The 17138-nt window shown below is 37.7% G+C and overlaps 1 protein-coding gene across 2 annotated transcripts in view; it reads left to right on the top strand.

Annotated features, from left to right (window-relative positions):
* CTNNA2 (catenin alpha 2) overlaps positions 1-17138 on the top strand; it is a 1193101-nt gene that overhangs the window by 258932 nt on the left and 917031 nt on the right. For both annotated transcript variants that reach the window (XM_030837530.2, XM_030837533.2), the window contains exon 3: positions 1899-2094. In XM_030837530.2, coding sequence (XP_030693390.1) covers positions 1899-2094 — 196 coding nt within the window. The remainder of the gene's footprint in view (positions 1-1898; positions 2095-17138) is intronic.

Raw genomic sequence — 17138 nt, 5'->3', positions numbered from 1 at the left:
TATTGTACTGTAATTATGTAAAGGGATAGAGGTGCCAAGTATCACTACAATGGCAATCATATTACAACATATACATGTATTAACACACTATATACATGTATCAAATTAACATGTTGTACACCTTAACCTTATACAATGTTCTATGGGAAATACATTTGATTAAAAAATAAAAATAAATACAAATAAAAGATTTTTGAGATGTTTGCTGTGTTTGCTTAGGAAGCATAAAAACTCGTTTCCAGGTAGCGGCTCTTTGGAGAGTTGGGGTTCCTGGAAGAGAGCTATGTTAATGTGCTAGAGTAAACCGTCTTTAAGGAGAACATTCCTGTACCTCCAAAAAGTAACTTTGGAGACAGGCTGTCTTTCTTCTGATGGTTGCCTCTGGGGGTGGAACTGAAAAGACTGCAAGGTGTTACTGACTGCATATGTATTTTATAGCTAACTAGCGTTTTCTGACAGTCTTATTCTTAATGACTTTATCTTTCTTTTTTCTGTCTAGTGTTTGTACTTAAGTGTCCTTACAGAGTCCTTTTTTAATTCACTGTGTCTAATTATTAACAATCAAAAGAAAGCTGAATATGACAGCTCCCAACGCTGTATTAACCACTTCTGAAGTAATGGTTCTGCTACATTCATCATCTTGGTTCACATTTATTCAATACTTTTCTTCTGATATTATCTCTTGCCCTGTAAACTGACTGGACATTAATTGTGACTTTGCCTAATAACCGCTTGCTCTCGGATTTGGAGTAAATTGTAGAGACCAGCTGTATTAACCACTTCTGAAGTAATGGTTCTGCTACATTCATCATCTTGGTTCACATTTATTCAATACTTTTCTTCTGATATTATCTCTTGCCCTGTAAACTGACTGGACATTAATTGTGACTTTGCCTAATAACCGCTTGCTCTCAGATTTGGAGTAAATTGTAGAGACCATAGCATTTAGAACTTTTCTCTGGACGAGCTTTCTTGATAAGCTCCAATAAAGCCTTTAGTTTGCTAACCAGGATACACGTCAGTGCAAATAAACTACAACATCCACATTCTTAGGAAGCTGATAAAAAAAAATGCAGAGGTGTAGATGACTAGCTGAATAGAATATGGAACAGTTGCATTCATTTCCCTCCCAGACTTCTCACTGGCAGAAAATAAAGGTTCAGAAGTCTACAGGAGATAAGTTGTTTAAAAGATATTAAAAGCCTTGTTAGCATATTAAATAGCTCTAGACAGAGTGCTAAAAGAAGTTTGGCAGGTGAGATATTGTATCCAAATTATGATACTTAGAAAAGGAGTGAGAATGCAAATTTAATTTCAATTCTGGAAATTTTAGCAGGTTAACCAAATGTTGAGACTGAATCATTCGGTCTCTTTGGATCAAATTTACCATTTTGTTTTTACAAGATGAAATCAGAAATAGCAAGGCTCTTCAAAGTCCTTGGTAAGTGACACATAAATAATGCGTATTGATGGCCCACCATTTATTAACTACTCATGCACCTCTGCCCTGACTTTTGGGCTCCGTTATTGGTTCTTCTGATTCAAAGCTCAAAGGCAGTTCTACATTTTATTTTATTTTATTTCCTCCCTGAAGCTGGGTATTCCAACCAGTGCTAAATTTGTCAACCTGTGAAAGCACCCCCTCCAGTGGATTGGAAACTGAGCTACTGGCAAATCTGCTTTTCTTCCTTATTCACATGCTTTTTTCTTCTACAGGAAATAAATTGCTGTTAATTTATATGCTAAACTATATAATTCCACATTTTCCTTAAGATAAGGCTATGTGATGTGTATTCATGACTTAATAAGCAAAGGATACTTTAAAATTATGAGATGATAATATGCTATTTCCAGACAGTTATGCAGAGTAATTTTACAGTTGTTCTTTTGTATTTAAGGTGACGACCCTTGTCAACACAAGCAACAAAGGTCCATCTGGTAAAAAGAAAGGGAGGTCAAAGAAAGCCCATGTACTGGCTGCATCTGTAGAGCAAGCCACTCAGAACTTTCTGGAAAAGGGTGAACAGATCGCTAAGGAGAGTCAAGATCTCAAAGAAGAATTGGTTGCTGCTGTTGAGGATGTACGCAAACAAGGTAGGCAGAATAATATTATTCTAGAAGGATGTATATTGATGTGTAAACAGTGGATTTTTCTCTAGAAAAATAAGACTACTCAAAAGAGTAGTCTTATTTTTTTCCTGTCTACACTTCTCATTTTTAATTTTGCTAGAATTAGGTGCATAGACAGGTAGAGATTTTTTTTGTTGTGGCAGTATAGCACAGCTGGTAACACTCCATTTCTGCTGTTGCTTGAAAATCTTCAACTTGTTTTCTCCTGGAGATGAAACCAGACTCTTGTGTCAAACTCAGGCTTTAGGGAGGATAGGATGAGAAAACTGTACATTTATAGAGTCTTTGAAAATTCAAGATTTTAAGGATGCAGGGAACAGAAGAATGTCATGTAATAAAATTATTGTTTCTTTGTATGACTTCCAAATTTGTATTTTCAGTTCACAGCTTTCCTCAAAAATCTCTCTCTCTGGTTAGCTAGCTACCGACTGATCAATTATATAGCTAGCAAAATAGCTATAATACTATCAATATTTATTCAGCATATTAAAAAAATTAATTGTGTTGAAATACATATAACATAAAATATATCATCTTAATCACTTTAAGTGTAGAATTCAGTCATGTAAAGTATATTCACATGGTTGAGTAGCACATCTGCAGAACTCTTGTAAAACTGAAATTCTATACCTGTTAAACAACCCCCAATTTCGCCTTCCCTCTAGCTCCTGGCAACCATTATTTGACTTTCTTTTTCTATGAGTTTTACTACTCTAGATGCCTTATGTAAGTGGAATCATATAGCGTTTGTCTTTTTGTAACTGGCCTATTTCACTTAGCATAATGTCCTCCAGGTTTATCCATGTTGTAGTATGTGTCAAAATGTCCTTCCTTTTTAGGGCTAGATAATATTCTATCATGTATTTATATGGTATTTTCTTTATCCATTCATCCATTTATGGACATTTGTGTCCCTTTCACCTTTTGGCTATTGTGAATAATCCTGCTATGAACATGGGTATATAAATAGTCTCTTCATTACCCTGCTTTCAGTTCTTTTGGATTTACACCCACAGGTGGTATTGCTGGATCCTATGGTACTTCTATTTTTAATTCTTTGAGAAACCTCCAGACTGTTTTCCATAGCAGCTGTACCATTTTATACTTCCACTAACAGTGCACAAGGGTTCCAGTTTCTCCACATCCTTGACAATGTTTGTTATTTTCTTTTTTTTTTTTTTTTTTAGTAGTCATCATAATGGGTGTGAGGTGATATTGTGGTTTTTTGTTTTGTTTTGTTTTGTTTTTTTGTGGTACACGGGCCTCTCACTGTTGTGGCCTCTCCCGTTGCAGAGCACAGGCTCCGGACGTGCAGGCTCAGCAGCCATGGCTCACGGGCCTAGCCACTCTGCAGCATGTGGGATCTTCCCGGACCGGGGCATGAACCCATGTCCCCTGCATCGGCAGGCAGACTCTCAAACACTGCGCCACCAGGGAAGCCCAATATTGTGGTTTTGATGTGCATTTCTCTAATGATTAGTTATACTGAGCATCATTTCATATGCTTGTTGGCCATATTTATATCTTCCTTGGAGAAATGTTTATTTAAGCCTTTTGCCTATTCTTCACTCAGGTTATTTATTTTATTACTGTTGTTCTTGTAGTTAAGAGTTCTAGGTATTGACCCCTTATCAGATATTGTTTTGCAAATGTTTTCTCCCATTCTGCAGGCTACTTTTTCACTCTGTTGGTTGTGTTCTTTGATGCACAGAAGTTTTTAATTTTGATGTAGTCTTGTTCAGCAGCTTTAGTTGAAAATTCTAAGACACCATGAAATTAGAACAGACACCTAGCCCCAGCCTGACCTGTGTCCTCCATTTCCTATCTAATGAATGCCACACATACGTATCCAATTGCAGAAATCTTGGTATCATTCTTGCTACTTCCGTCTCCTTCCAGATACAGTCTATTACAAGACCCATAGATTTTAACTCCTAAGTATCTCTTAAATTCAACAATTTCTGTTTTAGTTATTCAGAAGCACCATGTTTTACCTGTCCAGGGCCTTTATACATGCTGTCTCCTCTCTCACAGTTAAGGGTGACTCATTCTGCATATCCCAGCTCAAAGAACACTTTCCCAGGGAAACCTTCCCTGACTCTCCTGTCATACTTTTTCATGGATTTTTCCTTGTCACTTTCCACAGGATAATTTAATTTTTGTGAGGTGCCTTGATTGATAACTTTCTTCTCTGCCACACTAGAAATTAATGAAGGTAGAGAACACACTCTGTCTCTTTTGCGGTCATTGATTTGCAATGCTTAGCACTCATCAGACTTCAATAAATATTTGTTGAATGAATGAAGGAATAGATGAATGAGTGTTCTATCCCCTTTCTTCTTGCAAACCAACCACTTTTTAAATTCGCAGATGGATATTTGGCCCCTGGAAATAACAACCCTTCTTCATACTGCCATCTTCTTCCCCCTAAAAGTTAATTTTATTTACATTACACTCATGTAAATTGTTATTTTAAGTTGAAGTGTTAAATTTTACATATTTCATCTAATGTGGATGGAGTATATTTGTGTATGCGTTTTAGCAACATGATAGCTTCCAAGTTTCCAAGTGCTATTGAAAACTGGTACTGCTTCTGAATTGCAGATGGACACGTGTTCATGCATCTGTAGCCTGGCTAGTTTTTTTTTTTTTTTTTTTTCCTTTTTTTGGTTGACTGATAATAAATTTCACACATTAAAATGTACAATTTGATAAGTTTTAACAGGTGTGTGCACCATGAAACCATCACCACCATCAATATAGTGAACCTCTCCCTAGTACTGAGGGTTTTTTTTTTGGTTCTGTTTTTTTTTGTTTGCAGTACGCGGGCCTCTCACTGTTGTGGCCTCTCCCATTGCAGTGCACAGGCTCCGGACGCGCAGGCTCAGCGACCATGGCTCACGGGCCCAGCCGCTCCGCGGCATGTGGGATCTTCCCGGACCGAGGCACGAACCCGCGTCCCCTGTATCAGCAGGCGGACTCTCAACCACTGCGCCACCAGGGAAGCCCTGAGGGTTTTTATTAACTGGCCTCTAGTCCATTTTCTCAAAGATTTATCTGTTATCAGACAAGTTACATTTTCTCATTTAGTTTCCCCAGCAACCTCTTAGCTCTCCCTTATTTTTTCCTTAGAAGTTAGTTTTCACACCTTCTGTAGAAATTATATTTTAGATTTCTCAAAGCTTGTATGAAATGGTGTTTTGTGGACATAATATAATAACCAACATAGTTCTTGGCCAGACTGTTCTAGGAATATTAGAGTGAGAAAGTATAAAGATGTTAATTTAGGACAGCTTATCATGGTTGTTATTCTAGAGGATATTTTAAATTTTCATTATATTACCCATTTCTTGTTACAGAAAAATTATGCATAAGAAATGATGCTTATGTGTTGCCTGTTCAAAGCCTAACTGCTACATGTCCTTTTCTGAACAGGGTCAAATTCAAGGAAACGTTGTTATATTTGCAAAATAACAAATTTTATTGGAAGAAGCCTTTGAAATTCTCTTGTGTTTCTCTCATCTTCAAATACCTCTCAGTCTCAAATACACTTCAGACGTCTGTGCTTCTTATCCCTGAGAACAAGGTCCTCACACCCTCCTTCCAGTTCTGTACCCACAGGCTCTCTTTTCTGCTTTCTGCCCCAACTTGGTTATTTGTTGTGTAATATCCGTAGCCTGTCTGGCTTTGCCCAAATTTTCTATTTGCCCATTACCCAGATTTTATTTGGAAGTGAGAGGCTGAGTTGACTTTCAGAGAGAGATGGGGAGAAAGGAACTTGGGAGAGTAAGTGAGGACTAGGGCAGGTGTGTATTTAGTCACTGAAACTTTGAAACATAGTATCTTTCCTTCCATCATAGAAATCTACTTTCTAATACATAAGATGATATTCAGAAATTATGAAAACACTGACAGTTAGAAACAGTTTCCAGTTTCCTCCTTTAAAGTGGCTCTAGCATCCACACATGCTTACTTATTAAATGATGTATACTTTCAGAATTAAATCTATTAGATATCATTTACTATTGAGCTGTTTTTGCTTTTTTAGATCAAATGGCCAAAAGTATTGCCACTTTAAATTTTTAATTAATTAATTAATTTTTGGCTGTGTTGGGTCTTGGTTGCTGTGTGCAGGCTTTCTCTAGTTGCGGTGAGCAGGGGCTACTCTTCGTTGCAGTGCATGGCCTTCTCATCACGGTGGCTTCTCTTGTTGCAGAGCACGGGCTCTAGTCGTGCGGGCTTCAGTAGTTGTCGCTCTGCGCAGGGGCTTAGTTACTCTACAGCAGGTGGGATCTTCGTGGACCAGGGCTCGAACCCATGTCCCCTGCATTAGCAGGTGGATTCTTAACCACTGAGCCACCAGGGGAGTCCCAGGATTGCCACTTTTAAAAAACATTTTCAGCCTGAGTAAATGCCTGAAGCTTTAGTATTTTACATCTCCATTTTCAGATTTTTAATATAGAATGAGTTATTGTTCTTTTGAAGTTTCACAATATTCATGATTATAATTACTGTAATCTGGCAAGATTATATATGAAATTATCTATTTAACTATGTCATTATTGTATCTCATAGGGTTAAACTTAATGTTGTTTGAATTTATCATTTAAAAAATATATATTTAATCCTAGGCTGCATGTCAGGTTTTTTAAAGTGCTCAGTATAAGTGATGACAATATCTTTACCCTAGAATATTTCAGTAGAAGATTTTACCGTACTCTAAGTTATAAACTGAAAAAAAAAGATATTTGAGCAGGCTTATGACAGCATTTGTATTAAAAACAAGTAACAAAATAAATTACCTAAACATATATAAAGAAGAGAAATCGTATTCAAAGCTTAGAACACTGATATTTTTGATTTGGATAAAGATGGGATAGTTTAGACTTGGGTAAAGATGGTTGGTCAAGGGTGTGTGTGTGTGTCTGTCTGTTTTATCATAAGTAAAGTACTACATATATGTATATTGTCTTCCTAATTTAAGTTTAAACTTCATTAGAATAGGACCAATGATGTGTGTAGATTTCTTTCTGCTCTTAAAGGACCTGGCATGATGCTGTAGCACATGGCAGGTGATATTCAAAGAGATTTACATATGAAGTTAGCAGAGCATTGGATGTTTGATTAATATATCTGACTTCCAGTGTTACTTTGGTCATTGACTATATGATTTAAGCTAAATCACTTAACCACTTTCAACCTCAGTGTCTGCATTTTTCAAAAACTGACAGTAATTGTTGTGTTTGCTTCATTAAGTTGTTTTACATAATGAAGTCACAAGGATTTTTGAGAAATTAAATTTTATATAAATGTCAGAGTAAATTTATTCATTATAATTTATGAAATCAATCTGTACTCCTTAAGAAAATAGCTTTCCTTCTTATTAATGATCAATCTTAGACCCAGGATTCTGGAGAGCTGAATCAGTGTCTAGCAGTCTCCTGAGGAGGATTGAATAGCTCAGTGTGGCTTAGAATTAGTGGTCGTTGTAAGTGGTCCCAGCAAACTATGATTGGATAGTTGTGCAGCCTGTGAACTCTACGTAGAAAAGCTGCTCCTGGGGATTGCAGAGGGAGTTATTTCAATCAGGTCTTCATATGGAAGCTCTGGCCAGCTTTGGGACAAAGAATGCCAAAACATTTTTAATGTTTACCACCAAGCTCTCCCTGGATTGAAGACTCTAGTTTCTAAACTATGGGCTAATCTAGCGGTTCTCAAATTTTAGCAAATGTTAGAATCACCTGAGGAGTTTTGGAAATTCTTGACATCTAGGACTTGAACCTTATCATTTAAGTCAGGAACTCTGGGGTGCAACCCAGGCATTGAGGTTTTTAAAGCTCCCCAGGTGATTCCTTTGTGCAGCTGATTTGAAAAGAACTAGACTAATTTGCTTCTTGCTCATCAGCCCCACTTGGATGACTCATCAGTCTATGTTAGCTACTGGTTCACTTTAGTGAGCTGATAGCAATCAGTCATTTTATGAGATTTATGAGCTTGTAGTTTACATGGAGTTAGATAGGGGAGACTTATATAGCAGGGACAGCCTGATATTCTATATTAAGAGGTTATGGATAGATATAATTCCATGCCAAATGATGTTTTGCCATGCCTGACATTCTGTAGGCATTCAGGGAATATGTGTTGAGTATATAGTATAACTATAATATAAGTATATAGTAGAACTAAATCTGTAGAACAGTGAAATATTTAATGTTGTTGTAAAAGAAAGCCATGTGGCTGTCATTTGAAAGATAGACATTGTCCTTCGTGTTTGCCCAATAAGCAGATTAATTTAATGGTGTAACACAGCAGTTGGTTCTGTGCTATTTCATTATTATATTTCCATACCCTCTTAAGCCTTGGAGCAGTTGCTTGGGTTTTCATTCTTCTGTCAACAGTCCACTCTCTGTCTGGGCAAGACAAATCAAAACAATTAAGACATGGCCCAGCCAATAAGATGTGCCAGGCCAGGGTGTAGACAGAAATGTACATGACCTTAACCCAACATTAAGAGGGATCTCATGGAGCAAAGTGATAAGAGGTATAGATAAAAGAGGTACAGATAGATGAAAGAGGTAGCTTCTTCATGGAAGCATTTCCTAAATCAAAGAGGTGGTCAAACCTTTCACTATTCATTCAAGCTTTTCTTTGTTTTGATACAATTTCAAATGTGGAGTGATATGGTTATACCAACTAGTTCCACTATTACTATTCTTTTTTTACCCAATCAATATTTATTGAGTAACTGATGAATAGTGGGCAGAGACAGACAGAACAAGACTGAGAAAAAGTAACAGAGGGAGAGAGAAAGGTGTCCTCACATCTCTGAGGAGGAATAAATCTTTGCCTCTTGATGACCTGGTAGCTTTCTCCTTTCCCATCCGCTTTGGTACTGGGATGCAGTATTGGTGGAATGAGCTGTCCAACAGAAACTTCCCATTTATATCAACTGTGTGAATTCCCCAGCTGAGATCTGGTCAGAGGCCATTTCCCTGGACAAGAAGCTCCTAACTTCACGCAGTTCTGCCTCTTTTCCTCCAGCCGCCCTATCAATATGTAAAGCAACGCTGTGGGGAAGAAGGAGGGGAGTGTCCTCTTTCCTACCCCACTTTCCACAGAGGTCAGCCTCTCTAAGGAGGAGCATTTCAGGTATTGCAAGGATTCTGATGTTCCTCTGCTTGTCCTTTTTCTCAGGTATCCCTTGCTTTATGCCTCTACTCTTTGCATCCTGAATGCTTGAGTCTACTAGAGATATTGAACTTCCTTTTTCTGTACTGTGCGGCGGCCTGACTACCCTTATATGGATGGTACTTTCCTGTATTGTGAATGTGGGGTCCTCTTGTCATGGGGTGATATTTCACTCCTGTATGGCTGGAGAGCTAGGGGAGCAGGTGCTTCCAGTGAAGGGGAGCACCTTCAGAGAAGAAGAGAATTCTAGGACAGAAAATGGGGATTTGAGAGGCAAAAACTAGATGAGAAAGAAAGAGAACTCATTTCTCATCACATGTCTCACTTCTTGGAGCCTGGACTTTGCTGAGTAGGATCCATTACTGTAAAAAAATACTATTATTCAAGTAATGTAATAGAGTGCATGTTTATTAGATCAAGTAAGGGTAGACCTTGAAGTTGGTATGGTGAGTGTCTCTGCAGTTTCAGACTGCAGCTGAGTCAGGGATCTGGTGATGCTTTGTTGTGTCCCCACACTGCTGTTCACCGTCCCTCCCATGGCACCTGCTTCCCTCCTTTATAGAGGTTTCTTTCACAAGTGTTTCTCAGAGTGAAGTTCACAGACCACCTGGTTCAGAATTACCTGGGTGAGGTTGGGCAATGTCCATAAAAAATTGATATTCCTGGGCCTAGCCACAAAACTAGATTCAGTATGGCTGGGGTAACACTGGGAATCTTTATTTCCAGGTAGTACCCCAAATGAATCTTATGCTTCCAAAGTTTGAGAATCGTTAATAACCTAAACTTATTACATCTTTATATACATCATCTTTAACTAAAGTCTTTATTTCCATTGAAAAGCGTGCTATCCAGGAATGAGATAAATTTTCAGAAGCTTCGCTATCAGACGTTAAAAAAATAAAAAAAACCTAGAGATATATACAATGACAAAAATGATAAAAAGAGGTTTGATATGAAAGTATCATGAAGAAAAACATGCATAAATGTGAAAATGCCATACGCCTTAGGGTTCATCTTAATGCAGATTTTAACATTTGCAGTAGTTTTATCTATTGCATATTTTGTTAAATAAAATACACCAGTGAGCCAAAGTTTGCACTAGCTGAGGGCCCAGGAATATGCCACATCAACCTGGAGCCCTGTTTATGGCTCTTGTTGCAACATATTGGGAGATAATGGTAGACAATTCTTTCACCTCACCCCTCTTGCTGGAGACCTTGGGGTTTTAAAATGCTGTAATCTTTCAGCAAGAATAATAAACATAATAGCTTCCATTTATTGGTTGTTACTCCATTTGTAATAGACTTTGTATGTGTTCTCCTAACATTGTCAACTGAAAAAAATGCACAATGTGGAAGTTGTGAGTTAGATTTTATTTGGGGCAACATGAGCATCATAGCCAGGGAGACAGCCTCTTGGCTAGCTCTGAGGAACTGCTCCGAAGAAGTGGGGTAGTTCTGGTTGGTATATATGTGATTTTGGTGAAGGGGGAGACATGCATTCAAGCGCACATTTTGGCAGAGGGTTGCTGCTAGTCACAAGAAGGTTGCTGCTCATCCATTAATGATTTTAGAGCTTTCCTAGATATGAGAGGATGAAAGAAATTGGGCTCATAATATCTCTTCCTGAAAATATCTAACTATCTGAAGCGTGTTCTGCCAGTTTTTCCCAGAGCACAAGAGTGCCTCATTCCTGATCTATGCCCTGAACTCGTTTCAGGGTGTGTTGAAGGTCAGTGACTGCAGTAGCTAGAGAACTGATCCCTGTAGAGCCAGATGGCAAATGACCATTTTTAGTTGGCAACATCATTCTGTTAGTCATTTCAAGTCCATACTGATGCTGAAAGAGCTCCATATCCATTAATTGACTAATTCAACAAATATTTATTAAGTATCTATTAAGCACATGTACTATTTGCAGAGTTGGGAGTATAAAATACAGAAGAAAGAAAACAGACATTCTCTGCCTATAGGACTATTACATTCTGATAAGAGAGAGACAATTAAGACAAAAAAAATTAAACAGGGTGATGATTTCAGGCTACAGAAGTGCAATTTAAAAATGGAACCACCAAAAGCATGATAAATGAAAGATAAATTGGTAAGTTGAACTTAAAATTGAGACCTTTTTCTCTGTGAAAGACAGTGAAGAAAAATCATAAACTGGAAGAAAATATTTGTAAGTCACATATCTGATAAATGACTTGTATCTAAAATATATAAAGAACTCTAAAAAATTCAACAATAAGAAAAGGAACCATCAGATTCAAAAACAGGCAAATGACCTGAAGATATACAGATGGCAAATAAGCATTTGAAAAAAATGTTCAACATCATTTGTCATTAGGGAAATGCAAATTAAAACAAGAAAGAGACTTCACTGTATGCCTACTAGAGTCAATGAAATCCTCCAAATTAACAGTAAGACATGCTCGTGAGGATGTGGAACAATAGGAACTCTTGTACATTCAGATGCAAAATGAATTAGCCATTTTGGAAGCCATTTTGGAAGACAGTTTGGCGTTTTTTGTTTTTAATAAAAGGAAACATAGAATTACCATACAACCCATCAGTCTCAGTCCTAGGGATTTACCCTACTGATTTGAAAACTTGTGTCTCTACAAAAATCACCTAAACTTGTTGCATTAAAAAAAAAAAAAAAAAAGCTTTATTTTAGAATACTTTTAGATTTACTGAAAATTTGCAAAGGTAATATAGAAAATTTTCATAACTCTACACCCAGTTTCCCTATTATTAACGTCTCATATTATTATGGTACACTTGTAACAATTAATGAACCAATATTGATACATCATTAGTTGAGCTGAGCACAATAGTAAGAAACCATAATAACAAGCCCTTATGCGTACGTGCTTAGCAAAATGGCAAGGACAAAATACAGTGTGGATGCTAAAATATTCTTATTCTTAAACTGATTTGCAAGGAATGGTAAATTATACATCTGCATGAATAAAATGGGAAATCTGGTTTCAAAGACTGCCAGCTGAGGACTGTTCCCTTTAATACCATTTACTGAGGTCCAAACTTGTCAACTTAAGGAAAACTGTTCTTACCTTTCACAGAGAAGATTTAAAGAGGCTTACAGGGATATACAAAACAAAGTAAGAAAGAAAATAGAGATCCATGGAAAAGAAGAAAAAACAATGTCAGAGACTAAAGAGGAGCCAGGCATGCTATTCATACGGATCCACCCTGGGATGGACCAGGTGTCAGGAAGGGGCATGGTGGCAGGTGTGAGGCAGCGGATTCAGAGTCAGATTCCAGTTCTGCAGTTTTCATGCTGCATTAGCTGTGTGACGTGGGCAAGTTACTTATCCTCTCTGCCCCAGTGTTTGCATGAGTTAAGTGGGGCTATTCATACACACACTTCCCGGACTGCTGTGGAGAGCAGATGATGGGATGCATGTAAAGTGCTTCGCACCAGACCTAGCAGCTGCAGGCTCTAAAAGCCTGGTGGCTCTTGCCTTTATCATTATCATCATTGTTATGGTACTTGTTACAACGGAGCAACAAATTGCGCTCTTATGCTTTATAACAGACCAGTTGTAAACGTAAAGTTTTATGATATTTTAATTATAAAATTAAAAACAATCTTTCAGGTAGATCACTCAATAACCTCCATTTCATTTGAATTTCACCTTGCTTTAAGGTCAAATTAAACCAAACATCTGATCCCTACCATGCATAAAAGGAAATGCTGCCTTACCCCATAAAGAAAACTGGTTATCAAGCATTTCCTCCCTAATAGCTAAGTCTGTAATTCAATCAAAAATGCATTTGACGTAAACATCTTGAATAACAACGGGGTAGGATTGTCCAAAATGAAGCTGATTCACTGATGCATCCCTAATTATGATATATGCCAGCAACTTGATGCAACCCAGGCTGTCTTCATTAGCAGTGGACCCCTCTGAAACTGAGACCGAGTGAGCAAGCTTTCGGAAAAGAAAATAAATGGACAAGGCAAACAGCTTCTAAAGCCATGCTGAATTTTGCTAATCACATGCTAACATAAGGTCCTAGAAGACCGGCCCTCAGAAGTGACATACAGGCAATATGGAAAAATCAGAACTTACAATAAATTACGGAGATGCCATCCCAACATCTCAAAGCTAAGCATAGAGAATCTTAATCATTATAAGCTAATAATGGACTTCCTGTTAAATTGGAGAGAAAAGGGCAGATAGGAAAGGCAGCAGATGAATGACTTCTTTTTAAATCAAGAGTCACTGCCTAATGCTGTTTATTTACAAATCAAGAGTCACTGCCTAATGCTGTTTACCTGTATTCTTGTTCTCATGGGTCGAAAAGAATGAAGAGCCACTTCTTCTCCCAAACCTACCCCTCCACTGGAGCTTTTGGTCCCCTTCACCTGTCACCTTTTGGAAGACTCAACTTGGGTGATCTCATCCCACTCTGGAATTATCAGTTTCTTCCTTTCTACCAGAGCAGTTCAAACAGATGCAAATGTGATAGGTTAAAACAAACAGAAAACCTTACCTAACTGCAAACCACCTCCAACAACCCCATTTTTCTTACCCCACAGTTACTTTTCTTTTTATCATGCAATATAATAGATACAGAACCACATGAGGAATAACAAGAATACCAGTATGCTCTTTGCTTAAGAAATAAAACTTTGTCCATGGAGTGGAAGCTGCCTGCTTATTACCTCAATGTCTGTATATCCTTCCCTTCCTGCGCTCACTGCTCAGCTTGGCCAGGGAACCACAGTCCTGAATGTGATGTCCATATTTTCCATGCATTTCCCCCATCATTTTATTACGAAAGTGTTCAGACATTGAACAGTTTTCCAGGGAATCCCTGCAAAACCGCTACCTAAATCTGTCATTAACATTTTGCCATACTTGCTCTATCACAAATCTATCTCCCGTGAGTTTTAAAAATACATGTGCTATGGGTGGTCTCTTTTTCACTCGCACCATTCTGGCTTTCAGACTGACCACTCCATGGAACTGCTGTGGTCAGTTACTGGGTTCAGCTGTCGGTCATATCTGGCCATTTCTCTCTACAGCTTTGCTCAGTCTCTCAATAGCATCACATGGAGTTGACAACCATGCTTCCCTCCTGGGCCACCCCTATTTCTCATGGCTTTTGGCTTCACAGTATCTCCTTTCCTCCACCTCCTTCTGGTTCCACATCTGCTTAAGAATCTAAATTTTGGAATGTGCCAGGGCTCAGGCTTTCTTTCCTCCTCTGTCAGTCATCTCACTCTATATGCCAAAGACTCCAAAATGTTTACCTCTGGGCCTCTGCTGAAGGTAAATCTGTGTAATATTGCTCTCACTCAAACCCAAATATACCTTCCTTTATTTTTTCTCCATTTAGTCATGGGACAAACAACTTAGTTGAGTCGATAGCATGAGTTATACTTTATTCCTTCTTCCCTCACATCCAAAACCATAATTTAATTTTATTAACTTAACTCCAAAATATGCCTTACATCCACCCATTTTAAAATGACAATATAGCATAGCTATAACGTAAGTTATGAAACTAGACAACCTACATTTGAAACCTGACTCTAGCATTTACTAACTGTGTGATAGGTCACTTAATATCCCATAGGCCTCAGTTTCATCATCTGTACGTTGGGAATAACAGTAGTACCTATCTTTTGGGGTAGCTGTTAATATAGGCAGAGTACTTAAATCAGTGACTAACACATAGTAAGCTATGTGTTAAATTAGCTATAAATGCTAATTGAAAACACTTGTTCAGAAAGGCCTTTCCTAACCCCTCCATAGAGAACAAAGTAGAAAAACAAATTTTTTTTGGTGGGTAGGAACCTATAAGACAACTGAAAGAGAGGATACGTTTATCAGTCAGATTCTCCAGAGAAACAGAACCAGTAGGCTATATATGTACACATATCAGGAGATTTATTTTAAGGAATGGGTTCCCGTGATTGTAGAAGCTAGCAAATGGGGTAGGCTAGCAGGCTGGAAACTCAGACAGGAGTCAGTGCTGCAGTCTTGAGGCAGAATATCTTCCCCTTCAGCAGTTCTCTGTTTTTGCCTTCCAACTGATTGGATGAGGCCCACCCACATTATCAAGGGTAATCTTCTTTACTTAAACTGATAATAGGGGGCTCATGTATGTGTGGGTCTGTTTCTGTGCTCTTTGTTCTGTTCCATTGGTCTACCTGTCTGTCTGTTCACCAGTATCGGACTGTCTTGATTACTGTGGCCTTGTAAGTCTTGAAATTAGGTAGGGAAAGTTCTGCAACTTTGTTTTTCTCTATTGAAATTACTTTGGATATTCTAGATCCTTTGAATTTTATATATATTTTAGAATCAGCCGGTTATCTATTTATTTAAACCTGCAGAAATTTTTATTGGGATTGCTTTGAGTCTGTAGATCAATTTAATGATAATAACTATATTAACAGAGTCTTTGAACGTATGAACATGGTATATACACTTCCATGTATTGAGATCTTGTTAAATTCTCTCAGCAATGTTTTATAGTTGTCATTGTGGGAGTCTTGGACATATTTTGCTGGGTTTATTCCTAGGTATTTTATATTTTTGTTGCTGCTTTGAATGGGATTTTAAAAATTTAGCTTCCCAATTGTTTGCTGCTACTGTATGGGGGATGCAGTTGATTTTTCCGTGTTGACCTTGTATCCTATGACATTGCTAGATTTGTTTATTTGTTCTAGTAGCTGATTGTAGATTTTCTGCAGCTTTCTACTTATGCATTCATGTCACCTGCAAATAGTGTTTCTTGTAAAGAAAAGCACAAAAACAAGTCCTGCCAAGTTTTTCCTCTGTAAATTTCTATTTCTCCAATTCCACGCTCTATTTCTTAGAAGTGAGTCACCTAGTCCAGCTCATAGTCAGTAGAAGGGGAATTAAGCTTCACCCCTTGGAGGAAGAAGTAGCAAAGAATTTGTGAGTACATGTTTAAAAGTAAACAGCCGTAAATATTAATTAAAATTTGGAGGTGAGGTACTTTGAAGCTATGCAAATATCCTGTTTTTCCTTAAAGTTTTACCCATTAAGTTTAACATTCATCGGTGGATCTTACCTGCAGCAAATTACTACTTTGGTGTTCTAATGGTGATGTGCTATGTCCCTCATATCATCTATATTTATTACTTGGAATTATTCTATAAGTAAGTTCTACCTTATTTATTTATTTATTTTAATCCTTAATTTATATAAGTATGGATGTTCTTATTCATTGGGATATAATCAAATAACATCTTATTTTTCTCAAATTGATCAAGTTTTGTCCTTCAGAAGCTCTTTGGTGTTGGCTCATGTCCCTTTGACATGTCCAATGTGTTAGGCAGAATTTTAAAGATATTCCCCTCAAGATTCCTGTTCTTTGGTTATCCAATAAAAAAAAATAGTAAAGTTAAACTAATAATGGATTTTCACCACATTTACAAAATACCTTGACAGCAGCACCTGTATCAGTGCTTGATTAGATAATTGGGTGACATAGCCTGACCAAGTTGATACGTTAGGCTAATCATCACTATGGGTAACAGTAGATAAATGATTCTTTGTGAACTTGAAACAATTACATATAGATGAGACTACCTATATTTTTCCTAAACCTCCATATTATGCAGTGTTTATGAGCTTGCCTTTGGAAGTATGTTGCCACTTGGTGCTGAATTTCTCTTGAAAGACCCTTAACCTACCAAATGAAGGCTGTGGTGTTACAGATGTCAGAGGAAGGTGCCCTGTGATTTTCCATATGTGCTTCTGGGGGACAGTGGAAGTTTAGTTCTGCTAAAAGCCACCTTGTGCAGCCAGCCATCTT

The sequence above is a fragment of the Globicephala melas genome, chromosome 12, assembly GCF_963455315.2.
Source record: "Globicephala melas chromosome 12, mGloMel1.2, whole genome shotgun sequence".
Lineage (NCBI taxonomy): Eukaryota > Metazoa > Chordata > Mammalia > Artiodactyla > Delphinidae > Globicephala > Globicephala melas.
The sequence above is the reverse complement of the archived record's forward strand: the minus strand, read 5'-3'. Positions and strand labels throughout refer to the sequence as shown.